Source organism: Taeniopygia guttata, chromosome 22 (assembly GCF_048771995.1).
Source record: "Taeniopygia guttata chromosome 22, bTaeGut7.mat, whole genome shotgun sequence".
NCBI classification, from domain to species: domain Eukaryota; kingdom Metazoa; phylum Chordata; class Aves; order Passeriformes; family Estrildidae; genus Taeniopygia; species Taeniopygia guttata.
In genome coordinates, this window is record NC_133047.1 from 761,798 (window position 1) to 775,483 (window position 13,686).

At 45.9% G+C, this 13,686-nt stretch overlaps 1 protein-coding gene across 4 annotated transcripts in view; it reads left to right on the forward strand.

Annotated features, from left to right (window-relative positions):
• NSD3 (nuclear receptor binding SET domain protein 3) overlaps positions 1 to 13,686 on the forward strand; it is a 36,207-nt gene that overhangs the window by 4,579 nt on the left and 17,942 nt on the right. For all 4 annotated transcript variants that reach the window (XM_012570519.5, XM_030290146.4, XM_030290147.4 and 1 more), the window contains exons 2-9: positions 1,320 to 2,041; positions 4,742 to 4,810; positions 5,273 to 5,432; positions 5,842 to 5,996; positions 6,247 to 6,756; positions 7,528 to 7,654; positions 10,855 to 10,955; positions 13,297 to 13,342. In XM_012570519.5, coding sequence (XP_012425973.4) covers positions 1,364 to 2,041; positions 4,742 to 4,810; positions 5,273 to 5,432; positions 5,842 to 5,996; positions 6,247 to 6,756; positions 7,528 to 7,654; positions 10,855 to 10,955; positions 13,297 to 13,342 — 1,846 coding nt within the window. In that variant the 5' untranslated portion in view covers positions 1,320 to 1,363. The remainder of the gene's footprint in view (positions 1 to 1,319; positions 2,042 to 4,741; positions 4,811 to 5,272; positions 5,433 to 5,841; positions 5,997 to 6,246; positions 6,757 to 7,527; positions 7,655 to 10,854; positions 10,956 to 13,296; positions 13,343 to 13,686) is intronic.

Sequence of the window (13,686 nt, forward strand, 5' to 3'; positions counted from 1 at the left end):
CCAAATCACCCCAAATCATTGCAAAACATCACCCCAAATCATCCAGCACAAATCTGATCAAATTCTTGTTCCTGTTGGAATTTCAGTTACTTTTTGCAGTCTTAGAGGAGGGGAGTTCTCAGTGCTAGGAGAGGTCTTAGGTAAGGTATTGAGATGCATGGCTTTGGGAGGGTGGGAATTGTGTGTGGGCAGGGTTTAGGGGAGGTTTCCTTTAGAAGAAGTGTCTGTGGGATGCATTAATGTCATTTCTAACCCAGACCAAAAGGGCACAGTAACCCTCCTGTGTGCCCACACAGGCAGAACAAATACCACAGGGCCGTGTTTGCTTTGGAAGGGCTGAACTAACCTTATGGGAAGCAAACTGGTGTTTCCTACCTGCAGGTCAGGTCACTGTGTGTTGCTTCTTGTTGAACATTGAGCTGCTTACATGAGTGCCAAAGCCTTCTCTGAGCCTGCAGTTGAGTTTTGGAAGTCTAACTCAGAGTCTGAGTGTGGTGTCTTAATATGCACTGTAAAGTTGAAGGTGTAGAATCTCGTTCGGTGAGTGACCTCTGGGTTTGGGGGTCTGTTGATGCTGAGGCTCAGAACCATGCAGTGCTAAATATTAAAATAAGGTATGAGGGGCAGGAGAATAACCCTCCTGACACAGCTGCTGGGAGCCAGTGCATGCAAGCTGTATCCTGCTCTTCTGGGGAGGGCAGAGGTTGGGAAGCTCCATTTGAGGCTGCTGCAGGGTGCTGCTTTCCCAGTGGCCAAGGTGGAATGACCCATTTGTTTTCATTGTGTTGTTCATGGCATCCTATGGCTTGTCCAAAGACTACTCATGTCTCGAATTTTGGCAAGGAGAGGAGGTTTCTCTGTTTTTCTGTGGTGTTCCTGGCTTGTGCAGTTTGCAGTGACTGTGTCAGGACAACGCGGTATATGCCTTCTCTGCTGCAGGGTGAAATGTTGTCCAGCTGCTTCTGGTTGGAATAACCCTTCCTAGGGCATGACCAGGAAGGATGTAAGGAGTGCTGGGGAGTTTGGCACTGTTACTCTGACTTTGTCATACTTGGGCTTATAGTTCTTAAGCACTCGTAGGTGCTTCAGATATTTTTTGAAATGTCTTGGAAAAGAAGAAATTTGCCATATGAAAGACATGTCAGTAGTCCTTTGTAAAGGCTCAGTAACACCAGCCTCTCTAAATCCATGTGAGGGTGTCTGCTGGATAGAGAGGGGGAAATTGTTCTTGAGATCCCTTTGTTCCTCAGCTGTTTAATTTGCTTAATTACTGTTTTTTAATTTACACTGACTTCTGATTTCCCTTCCCCTGCCTCTAGGCCCTATGAGAAAAAGGGAAAGCTAAGGATGCTGGAGCAGAACAATGGATTTCTCTTTCTCTTTCATGCAAGGGATCATGGGAAACACAATTCAGCAACCACCTCAACTCATTGACTCGGCCAACATCCGCCAAGAGGAGGCCTTTGATGGCAGCAGTGACATTGCCGAGGATGGGGGCCGGACGCCGTACGAGGCCGCGCTGCAGCCGGGCTTCCAGTACCCCACGGCAGAGGAGCTGCCCCCGCTCAGCAACGGCTACCCTCCGGCCATCAGCATGTACGAGCCCCAGGCCAAATACCAGACGTACGCTCAGTATCCCAACGGATCGGCCAACGGCTTCGGGACGGTCAGGAACTTCAGCCCCCCGGAGTACTACCAGCTGGAGAACTCCAGCAACAGGCCACACGAGGTTCTGGAGAAATCTTCCCCTCCCCAGCCGCCGCCTCTGCCACCACCTTCAGCTCCACAAGTGGTCATTCCAAAGAAGACTGGCTCACCAGAGATCAAACTCAAAATAACCAAAACTATCCAGAACGGCAGGGAATTGTTTGAGTCCTCCCTCTGTGGGGACCTGTTGAATGAAGTCCAAGCGAGGGAGTACGCTAAGGCAAAACACGAAGGGAGGAAAGAGAAAAGGAAAAAAAGTAGCAAGCATGACTCTTCCCGATCGGAAGAGCGCAAGTCACACAAAATTCCAAAATTAGAACCAGAGGAGCAAAATGTAAGTGGAATGGTCATTCAGCCATCTGTACACCTGGTATTGTTGATGGAGAGCGTGTCCAGCAGGGTTTGTCCTTGTTCTGGCTGTGTGCACGCTGAGTCACCAGGCTTTAGTTACTCGTCAGAGCCTCAGGGTGAGGTTGCCAGGAGCTGTGTCTGTAGGTAACACAACGTTGGTTTAAAGGCTCATATGAAAAACAAATTTTAGAAAAGGTTATACATTATTTTTTAAATATTATTTAGTGTTATAGCGTGTTTAGAGTTTGCTGCACTCCGGCCAATGTTGAAGATGGAACTTCTGGATCAAAGCTCACACATTCCTAAAATTGCTTCTCAACAGAGTGCCAGATTGTTCAGTGGAAAGTGAGGTTACTTGGGGTATTCAGCAGTGAAACATTAATTAATCTTGTACCATATTGTCCATATCCAGAGGATGTACATCAGGTGGTGTTAACTGAGATTCTGGGAAGCAAAGACCCAGATCACCTTGGTGCCCTCTCATTCTTTTTCTTTCAGTTTCATAAGCCACTCCAGTACTTTTGTTTCCTTTTCTCGTCCTTGCTCCTGCAACCTCTGTGGTGCTGGTTTCTGTTTCTCCCAGTTGGAGGGAATGGGTGGCAGAGGGGCTGGTAAGTGCCAGGAGTGGGGAAGTTGCCATGTCTGGCAAGGACAGAAATTGCCCGGCTCAGGCTGGGCTGTTACAGGACATAGCTGCGTTTGTTGTCAGGCCTGTGAAAGCCCTTGGTGCTTGCTGTTCTCAGGGAGAAGAGCCTGTCCTGCAGGCACCAGCTCTGATCTGGTAGAGTGGGTTCTGTGCTGCAGGGAGGTGCTGTTGGGGCCCTTGTGAGGTGGCTGTAGGAACTACTGTGTCCTGCTGGCACTCCCTGAGCAGCATCTCTCTTGCTCTGTACCTGCTTTCTGGCCAGACTCCATCACCCTCGCATCAGGCTGTCAGTTTGTTTCCCCTCTCACCAGTGACTCCTTTTCTACTCCTGGAGCTTCAGCTGTGCCTGCCCCTTTGGCTCTATTACCTACTTACCATGAGAATGAAACCTTCTGTCTTTCACAGACTGAACTAAAATCTTGCATCTTGAATTCCAAGCTCCTAGTCATGTGTGTCATCCAGAGTTCACTGGAAATCTTGGTCTTGCTATTGGCTTCCTTGTTGCTTTCATTTCCCTTTCTAAAGGTGGTGTTGCAATAAATGTTTTGTGTTATTTACCCAGCCCTGTTTCAGGCATGGCCTGCTCTGACAGGAGCAGGATTTTTTGTACAGGATTTTGACTCTCAGTATGAGTTTGCCAGGGCAGTCTCAGGTCCATCGTCCCATCATTTTGCTTTTCACTGCACAATTTCATTTTCAGATACACTTTTGTCATTTTCAGTGTTAATGGTGAGACTTGTGACTTGGGATCATCGTTGTAGGAACAAACAACTTTTGGTACAGCTATGGCTGTTCTATAGTTTTACACTCAGTGAGGCTGTGGCAAGTCAGATGGTCACCAGTTGTTCCTTATTCTGATGCTGTAATCTCAGAGGAAATCCACTGACTGTGAGGGGATGCCCATACTGGGGAGGCTGATGTAAAATGGAAATGTTGTGAAAACACTGATGAACGTCAAGCTCTGAATCCTTGTTTTAAGAACCAGCCTCTCTGCTCAGTAGTTTTGTTCTGTGAGGTGCTGGAAGTTTGCAGCCTGTGAACCCAGCTCGATTCTCCTGGCAGAGGGGAGGTGTCACTAACTCCCTGTAGCTGAAGAAGGGCAGGAGTCAGTGCTGTGCTTCCTGCTGTGCAGGGAGAAAGAATTTCTGCCCAGCAAATAGCAATGTAATTAGTCTTCAATGGTGGTTATATACTGACAGCTCCAGATGAGACACTGGGCTGTGCCACCCCTGACCTGAGCTGCTCTGTCCCTTTCCCCGTGTCCCTGTTTCTCTGGAGCACACAGCATGGACTGATGTGGGGTCTGTGCTTGGAGTGGCCTGGCAATAACGGGGTTTGTCAGCATTGTTAGTTCCTCACTGCTTGTCTCTGACCACTCCTTATGCTGCTCTTTGAGTCCTTTGACTTCCCTGCTGCAGGGAAAGCAGGTGTGTGGCACCCTTACCTCAGCCCTGTCCCCTCACACCTGCTGACATGGCCCCCCACGTCAGTGTCCCCTTCTGGTTGGGGCTGATTCTGCTCTGTGTTGTGGGCTTCTGGTCCTCCAAATATATTTGTCAACTCTATGCAATTTAACATTGATTTTACAATTATCATGTTATATATTTAGCATAATCTATGTACTGCAGTTCTTGCAAATAACTGGTGTAGAGTGAGACTTGCCACATTGCTGTGGTTATCCTCACATGGGTTCTCTGGTTTTTGGAAACTGTGTGTTATTTTAGTTGGAAAGTTACTTGGATTTGCTGTTTCTGAATGTATGCTCTTCTGTCATCTGTTAAAAGAGAACGTGGTTATATTCAGGTGTGATAGTAATGTAAATAGTGTAGGTGAAACCAGGTATTTCTTTATTATGGTGTTACTATGTTAATTTGGTACAAGGAATAGTCATAGTCACGTTTTCTGGGTTCATGATTGGCTTTCTCTCTGTGAATTATTTTTTTCTACTTGGTTTCACTATTATCTTCTGTTGTTTTACTGTCCCCTTACAGTAAGTGTTGTTTTCCTTTTTTCTCTTCATTGTTACCCTTTTCTTAGAGACCAAACGAGAGGCTTAGCACACTCTCTGAGAGACCAAGAGAAGACGCAGTGCTGGAGGAAGCCCCGGTTAGTACATGCACCAGTTAACACTTTTGGAGCTCAGAGAATGTCACTATTTTTTGACCATTTCTTCCATTGATTCTTTAATTTATCTGATAAATCAGTTGTCATTTCTTTTAAACTCTTATCACTCTCATTACTGCTTCAATGCATCTCTTATTGTACTGGATTTATTGCTTTATTTTATCCTAAAAGCAGTATTTCTAATCAACTTAAGAAGCAGAATCCTTTTTGGGGGGAGGGTAGTAGTTGCTCTTTTGTGTCTCAGTTTGTTGATGGTGTTGTTGCATAAATCCCAGCTGCATGCAGCTTCTTTCTTTCATGTTTCTAAGAAATATTTTTGTCATCTTGGATTATCAAACCTCAGGGATATCTGAGAGAACAAGAAGAAGTCCCTGTGGATGGTGTGTGCATCTCCAAGTGCTCTAAATCCTCTCCTGTGGCTTTAATCTGGTGTTTCCTTTGCAGGTGCAGCAGCTTGTGCCATCCCTTCCAACGCAGGTGCCCCACGACGTCAAGTTCCAGGTTGGGGATCTGGTTTGGTCCAAGGTGGGGACGTACCCGTGGTGGCCTTGCATGGTGTCGTGTGATCCACAGCTTGACGTGCATACCAAAATTAATACAAGAGGTAAGGGAGGAAGCTCTTTTCCAGAGTGTCAGCTGTCTGTAGCTGTTCCGTTATTAAAAATATCTTCATTCTAAACTGCCTTTGCCAGTGAATCCTGCTGTGTGTGTGCTGAGCAGGACAGTCAGGACATGCACAGAACTAGTGCCTGGTACATGACCTCTGCAGGTGGCACTGTGGGAACGGGCTGGTGCACGGGTGTTTCTGCTTTTCTCAAGTCATTGTGAGAGTTCAGTGTGGGCAGGCTGTCCTGAGCTTCCATCTCAAACTGTTCTGGATCTGGCCTGTTGTATTTCTGCACTTGGGCCAGGTACCTTCACTTGCAGGAAGGAAGCGCTGGGGAGGAGGAGAGCGTGAGCTGAACAGGCAGAGCAGTGTTGGCACAACTGCTGAGTGGTGTTTGCCCTTTCAGGTGCCCGGGAATACCACGTGCAGTTCTTCAGCAACCAGCCAGAGCGGGCCTGGGTGCACGAGAAGCGTGTCCGGGAGTACCAAGGGCACAAACAGTACGAGCAGTTACTGGCTGAGGCAGCCAAGCAAGCCAGCAACCACTCTGAGAAACAGAAGGTACAGGGGGCACTGGGGGATCATCTCTGTAAGGGAGATGCTCCGGGGCAGGTCTGGAACTCTTCAGTGCTTTGCCCTGAGAAAGACTGGCTGCATCTCACTGGCAGGGAATTCAGTGTCAAAAATACCCTGTAAACGGAGAGCAGACTGCAGTCTGCTGCCTGAGAGATGCAGAGACCCTCAGGGTTGGGTTTATGTCCTGTAGTGGCAAAATCTTCAGTGTAACCAACTGCTTGTCTCGTCCCTTAAGATTCGCAAGCCACGGCCGCAGAGGGAGCGAGCGCAGTGGGACATTGGCATTGCCCACGCCGAGAAGGCACTGAAAATGACCCGGGAAGAGAGGATAGAACAGTACACCTTCATTTACGTAGACCAAGAGCCAGAGGAGGCTTTGGCCAAAGCCAAAAAGACTGCTGCTTCCAAATCGGAGGCCAAGAAGAACCGGCGGCCGAAGGCGGCGCCGAGCTCGCAGCCGGAGCACGCCAGCGCGGTGGCGGCAGGCTCGTCGCCCTGCCACGGCGAGGCACGGCGGCAGGGCCAGCGCAGGCAGTCCAGCCTGGAGGAGGAGGAGGCTCCGCCCGTGAAAATCGCCTGGAAAACAGCTGCAGCTAGGAAGTCCCTGCCAGCTTCCATCACCATGCACAACCTGGATCTGCAAAAGTGTAACATGTCTCCAGTTGTTAAAATTGAACAGGTTTTTGCCCTTCAGAATGCTGCTGGGGATGGAAAACTCATCGATCAATTTGTTTATTCCACCAAGGTATGTGCTTGGCGCAGTGACCCCTCTTTTGCTCCTGAATTATCCCGAACCTGCCTTACTGGGGAGCTTGAACTGAGTCCATCAGGCATTCACCATCCATGCTCCTTTCATTGGAGACATTGACAGACAGATGTGGTAATAGAATCTTTCAGTGCACTGAGCCCCATGTTCAGTGCAGCTCTGGCAGTAAATGTTTTGCTGGTGGCAGAGCAGCTCCCTACAAATGGCTGTATTTTTATTTATGCCAAAAAATTAAATATATTAAACATATTCAGCTTCCTAGTTTAAATAATAATAAAATCTTTGATAAAATCAGTGGTTTTGTGGGAAACAGATGACAAAACTGTTAATAACATACTAAAAAGTAATAACTATATTTTGTGTAACAGACTTCTAAATTGAGTTCTGCCTCTGAGCTTCCTTCAGGTGCACAGCAGCTTCCCACAGTCAGAGTAAGGAAAAGGCTTAGGACTATTTCTCTGCCTCCTCCTTCTGCCTCTCTACCTGGAGAGTGTTTATTTCATCCTAAGCCCTATAGAGAAGGTAATGTTTAGAAAAGTCACTGGAATAATTTTTTCCTTGTCTGTAAGGGAAGATGGAAAGGTGTGGAAAATTCTGCAGGGAAGCAACTCCATAGTAGATGAATCCTGCCTATGTGTTGGGTTGGAAAGCATTGATTGTTTCTGTTCTGAGATTCAGGGGCAGGTCTCTTACCTGGTAGCAGCACACCTTTATAATAGGGGAAGACAATATTCCTTTTTTCTTTTCAAGGGAGTTGGTAACAAAACAGAAATAAGCATCAAAGGACAAGAGAAACTTAATTCTTCATCAGCTCAGAGAAGTGAGAAAGCAGTGGTGCAAAACGCGTCCTCTCCTGAGACAACTTCTGGGGCAGCAGGTAGGGAAATGCAGTCCTGGTCTGAACCTGAGCCTGCAGCGTGAGAATTCAAATATCAAGCCCAGCATTTTCTCATTACTTCAAAATTATTAACATCTTTCTGTTTACATAGTAATTGTAATGAGCATGGCTAATGTCACACATGGTGATCCAGCATACACAGCATGGCTGTGGGGTGGGATTGGTGGTTTGGCCTCTGAACTTTGTGTCTGTCACAGCCTGAGTCAACGTACTCAAGGGATGATGTCCTGTGTGGGACAATGGTTTAGGAGACAACCCAGTGGATGTGTGTTAGCAGGGAATTGCCATGGCTTTTGGTCCCAAATGGAAAATAGAAGAGCTGTCATGAAAGCAAAAAGAGTCAGGAAGTGGCACATTCCAGTAAGAATGTCTGAATCAAGATGAAGACTCCCTAGGCTTCATTGTTCAGTTTTTGCATGGCCTGTTAAAAAACAGGGATTTTTTAAAAACTGCTTCAGCTAACTCCCATCAACCAAATGAGGTAGTGCTTGCCTTCTGAAGCCATTGCAGGGGGTCCATCATAAAGCAGTGAGTTTTGAAATACCAGGTCTGAAGGAGAAGAATCATTGAAGCAAATAATGGAACTTGTGCCTGAAATGGGAAAACCTTGAATGAGCTATTTGAATCTCGTAGTGTTGCCAAGTGTCACTTCTGCTTTGACCATACATCTATTAGATTATTTCTCCCTTTTCAAACATGAAATAGATGAGAACCAGAGTCAGAAATCTCAGTGGTCAGCATCCATGAGTCCTGTGCAAACACACTTGAGGTTATGTCTGTGTGATGGTTTTAGGCAGCGTTATTTGATCTCCTGGTTTGTGGAGCGTGTGGGACTGCAGCACACGGGCCAGCTGCTCTGGATTTCCTGCTGTGAGGGGGGATTCCCCTGCTGTTGACAGTGGTGGTTCTTTCCAGCTGTGGTTGCTGTGGCTACTTGAATTGCCTTGCAGCAATTCTGCTTCTCTCACCTGGCATCTAAAGGCTTCAGCTTCCCTATGGCTCCTCAGATGTAGGGAGTGAGAATTCTGAGCCTCTCTTTTTTCATTTTCTTAGGCTTTTTGGATACGTAACACTCCACCTGCTAACACCCTGTAAGTGCCTGAGCTTACCTGCAGTGCACACTCCAGTCACTCTCAAAGCCATTTCCAAAGTCCAGTTATTGGTCCCCTCTTGTGGAACATAACTGCCAAGTCCTTTTTTCAAATGTAAGGTCAGTGGAACTTCAGAATCCCTTTACGGTAAAGTATTTCCCAGACTGACTCTGGGAGTCCTGTTTGATAACCTGCAGTTAGATACACAGAATTCAATAATGCTGGAAAGATAATTCCCTTACTTGAAAACTGCTACTGCAAGAGCAGCCCTGAGAATCCCTGGTGCCTCTGGTCTGCACACGATGAACTAGGATTTATCTACAGCAAGGTGGAGGGCTGGTCCTGAAACTTTGGATGAGAATATACCTGAAGATGGGATGGGAGCATTGTGAAGGTGATGACTGGATCCTTGGAGAGCAGGAAGAGGAGAAAGTGCCCGTTGCAGTGGTCAGTGTTGCTGTCAGCCAACGTTAGACGCTGGTTCTGGAATTCTCTGATCCAGGGCTTGATCTTATCTCCTTGGCTTCAGCGGGGCAGCACAGGGAGAAAATCCATTCTTGCTTAAAGTAACTGTTGGTCACATCTGCTCAAATTTACCTGAAGCTCTTCAGGGGATTTTGGTCCATAGCAAAGTGGCAAAATATGTTCCCCAGCTCTGATGTGGAGACCCACTGCTGCTGTGTGAGTTCCTCAAGGGATGGAGCCTATTGGAACCAGAAGTTATACATGGACAGACATGATGGATGTTGACCTGAATCATTAATTTCTAAATTATTACTAAGTAATTGCTATTACTCATTAATTGATATGCTGTAAAAGTTTTTCCCCTTTAAGAAAAACAAATCTTTCCCCTCAGAAACCCAATTATTGTAACATGATAACTTTTCCAGCTGTATAGTTTAGTTACTGAGACATTCCTAAGCCATGCCGCCATGGGAAGAATTCTCATCCAATGTATCAAGAGTTGTTTTCATTTTTTTCTCTGAAGTCCTTTTGCAAGGCTGTCTTTCAGTCTGGTTCAAGCCCGTGTGTGTCTCTAGATACTTGATCTTCTGACAAGACCAGGCAGGTTTACAGCTCCTAACAGTGCATCCATCTGACACAGTCAGCTCCCAAGAGTTTGCAGGTTTGCTTGGAAGAAAACAAAGTATTTCCCAGTTGTCTTCCATAGATGAAATCTCCCAGACTGAAAACCCAGAGTAATGCTTCCCAGCAGCTCATTGTAGATCTCAGGTGCCAGTTTTGTCAGCTGCAAGCGTTGTGCTTGTTTCAGCAGCTGCCCATGGTGTTGAGTGCCGTGTCCATGGTTCTCAGTGTGCCTGTTTGGGAGGGGCTGGAGCACAGAAGGTCTTCTGATTTTGTCAGCCTTAGTTGCCAAAAGCCCAGTAGCTCCCTCTTCATCTGTTGAACTGTCACAATAACCTTTATTAATCTGAGTTTGATTTCTATGGTAATACTTCTGAAAACTAGTTTTTGACATTCGTTAATGACGGTAACACGTCATGGTTGATGCTTCTGTTTGTGCTGAGCTTTTCTTCACCTCAGAATTTTCAGGTGAGCATTGAGGTCTGGTGTGGCTGTAGATGGTACAGGGTGGGACTGGCTGTAGTTATGTGACAGGCCATCACCCCACAGAGGGGACACATCCTGGCATTTTGGAGGAAATCCTGAAGCTGTGCTTTGTGTCTGAAATTTCTAGTTTGTTTTTATTTGAGGAGTTGGTTGTGGCTACCTTCCCAAAACACCAAAGATGGACTGTTTGGTTCAGAATTACCCAGGTGAAGACTATGCCTGAGAAGTGTGTTATGTATTATGGAAATCTGTTTGCCCTAATCTGAATTCCAGCCTTTTGTTCCAGTCTGTTACTTGTGTCTGTTTTCTGAAGGTGATCTGTCTCTGGAATCAGAATGTGTGTCTGCAGCCACAGCACCAGCTGGTCAATAGTTTGGAACTGAATTTAAAAATAAAACATTCAAAAGAGGACAAAGTCTTGGTTTCGTTCCTTTACCTCTTGGTTTGGTTTTGCACATCTTGGTGTGCCTCAGAAATACAAGGAATCGTATAATGGAAACCTTTTTCCTTCTTCAGGTTGTGTAGAAAAGAAGCAACAGAGAAGATCGATTCGAACCCGCTCTGAGTCTGAGAAATCCACCGAAGTTGTGCCAAAGAAGAAGATCAAAAAGGAGCAGGTTGGCTTCCTCCATGTAGAGAGTTAAAATATATTGTATTCATAAATGTTGTGGCTTATATTGGTGCCTTTTTATTTTTCTCCATTTTTCCCCATCGGGTTTCGGTTTGGACTATCCTCCATGAAATCCCCCTGTCAATGCCATTGCTGTGACTCTGCTACTGGCATCTTCTCAGTATCAGTCAGGCTATGGAAGTGGGAACGCAGTGATGGATGACTCCTAATGAACCTGCCATGTTTCCTTTGAGATTTCTGTTCCGAGCAAAATGGGTTTGTTTCAGTGATTTCTCTTGGATGGAATTGCACCCAGGTTCCTTCCTTTGGCTCTTGATTTAGCTGCTGGTTTGTGTTGAGGCTTTGTTTTTCAAATGAAGTTAGAGTGATTAATTTGACCACTTCTGAAAATGGACTTCAAGAATGATTTCACTTAAAGATGAATAGTCAGACTTTCATGCTGGCAGACATCAGCAAAACAGTTCTGGGATACACCATTTTTTCCTGAAATAGTTCTAACGTGTACAGGGCATTCCTTTAATCTGGATGTCAGACAGACAAATGTTGTTGCTTTAAGAAAATTTTAATGATAAAAAATTTGTGTGTGGAAATGAGTAGGAGAGTGCAGTGGATGGACAGATACTACAACCTGCATACACTTTAAATAAGTTTGTCAAAGTTGTTGGTTCTTCTCCTTGCGTGGTTGATTTTTCCCGCTTCAAGGGCCTCTGTCTGAAAGCTGAGAATTTTATATAAATGTTTCATAGTTTAGGTTTTCCCAGTGAGAATTTTTAAAGAGTCAGGATGAAGATTTATATGGGAAGGGGAAAAAATATTTTTATCTCTTTAATTTATTCTTTGCCCTTTGCGCTTTGTTTTGCACTTCCTTCACTTCAGAGACTGAAAGTGAACTCAGTTGCTTTTTTGGTTTTTTTTTTTCCTTATTTTTCCTTTGATGCTGCAGCATTTCTGCACTGTTGTGCAGCAGAGGAGTGCTCCAGCTCGAGGCAGTTTCTTGCTGAAATTTTAAAGCAATTTAAGTGTTGGGTGTGTGACACCTGATGCGGTCCGTGGAGCCTCTTAGCACGAGCTGTCGCAGCCTCCCCCTCTCAAAAGAGTTGCTTTATGTTTGTAAAGGTTTCTTAACAAAGGTATAAGAACCAACAAGATGAACTTCATGGATGCCAGGTAGCTTCATGTGCTTCTCTTACCTGGCTGACTCAGTTGTGGACATTAATCAAAGTGCTTTTCTCAGGAGAAGTATCTGACTGAAGTGAAACCCAGGGGGATTGTAATGCGCAAAACCTTGAATGTATTAAGTTAAATTTTTAAAAAGAAAACTTACTAACTTCTTAAAATTATGCAACAATATTTGTTACCCAAAGTCAAGTTTTCTTGATTCCCCAGTTAGTCTGCAACAACTTGGTATAAAATTATAACTGGAACAAGTACAATTAATGGGAAAAACAAAAATGTTGATGCTACTGTTACAGTGAATAGTGGAGAAATAAAAGTGATTGTTTAGATTTTATATTTGTATTACAAAATGTATCCTATACAAATCCTTCTACTGTATGTTTTTACCTATTGTACAACAAAATAAAATATTTTTTAAAAAAAGTATAGAATAATCCTTAAATATTTACTAAATGTGTTTCTCCATGCATATGTAACCACATTGCAAAGAAATAACTTGTAATTCTTGAAAACAGGATTTTAGGCAACAGCTTTCTTCTGTAAATATTATCCAGTCACCAAATTCCCACATCTTCCATGTGTGTTGGCAGAACAGTTCCTAAACTTCTCCATAGGGTCAAGGACTGGAGGTGCTTTTGCAAGGTTGTAAACTTGTCCCTTTGTGTGCTGGAGCGCCTGTGCCCCGGCGTTGCAGCTGTGTAGAGCCCTGCACCACGGCACCGGGCGGGCCCGTGCAGAGCTCTAGACGGAGGAAGGGCTGCAGGAGCTGCAGGGAGCGCCGAGTGGCCCCGCATTGTGCCTCGCTAGCCCCGTGCCAGCCCTGCCAGGGTGCTCACACAGCTGTGGGGTTTGCACAGCACCAGGGGTGGCTGCCCTAGGGCCCCCGCTCCTGCCTGCTGGACACGGATACAGCACTCCTGTCACCTTCCTGCCCCAAGGGACACAGGAAGGACCTGGCTAGTGGCCCGTGGCTGCCAGGCCTGCGGGCACCAGCGTAGGCAGGAGTGGATCCAGCGGGACGTGGAGGCTCGGGCTGAGGAGGGGATGGCAGCTCCCACCTGAATTCTAACCCCTTGAGCTGACCTGTTTGCTTTTTGGTATTAGGGAGAAATTTTCCTCTGGTGTTAACTGTGGATTTTCCTTTCAAACAGGTTGAAGCTGTCCCACTGGCAGCAGTGAAGACGGGGTTGCAGAAAGGTGAGTGACAGGTGAAAATTAACTCGACTGACCTTGGTGGCTCCTGGCCCTTGGGCAGCAGCTTTGTTCCATGTGAGCCACAATGTTGGTGCTCTGTAGGGCCAAGCTTGACTTCTCTGGGGCCAGGCTGTGTTTGGGGTTCTGGTCCTTGTGCATTGCTGGAGGAAGGATGGTGTTTGTTCATGTGCTGTGAGCCCCTAAGGCCTTCTGGGCATTTCTTAAAAGTCTCTGCTTAGCCAAAGTTAAAGGTGGATGATGAAGAGGAAATCTCCTAAGGATTTAAGGATCTCCTAAGTTCTCCTGCCTTACCCTGGTTCTCCTCTCTTAGAGACAATTTATTGCCT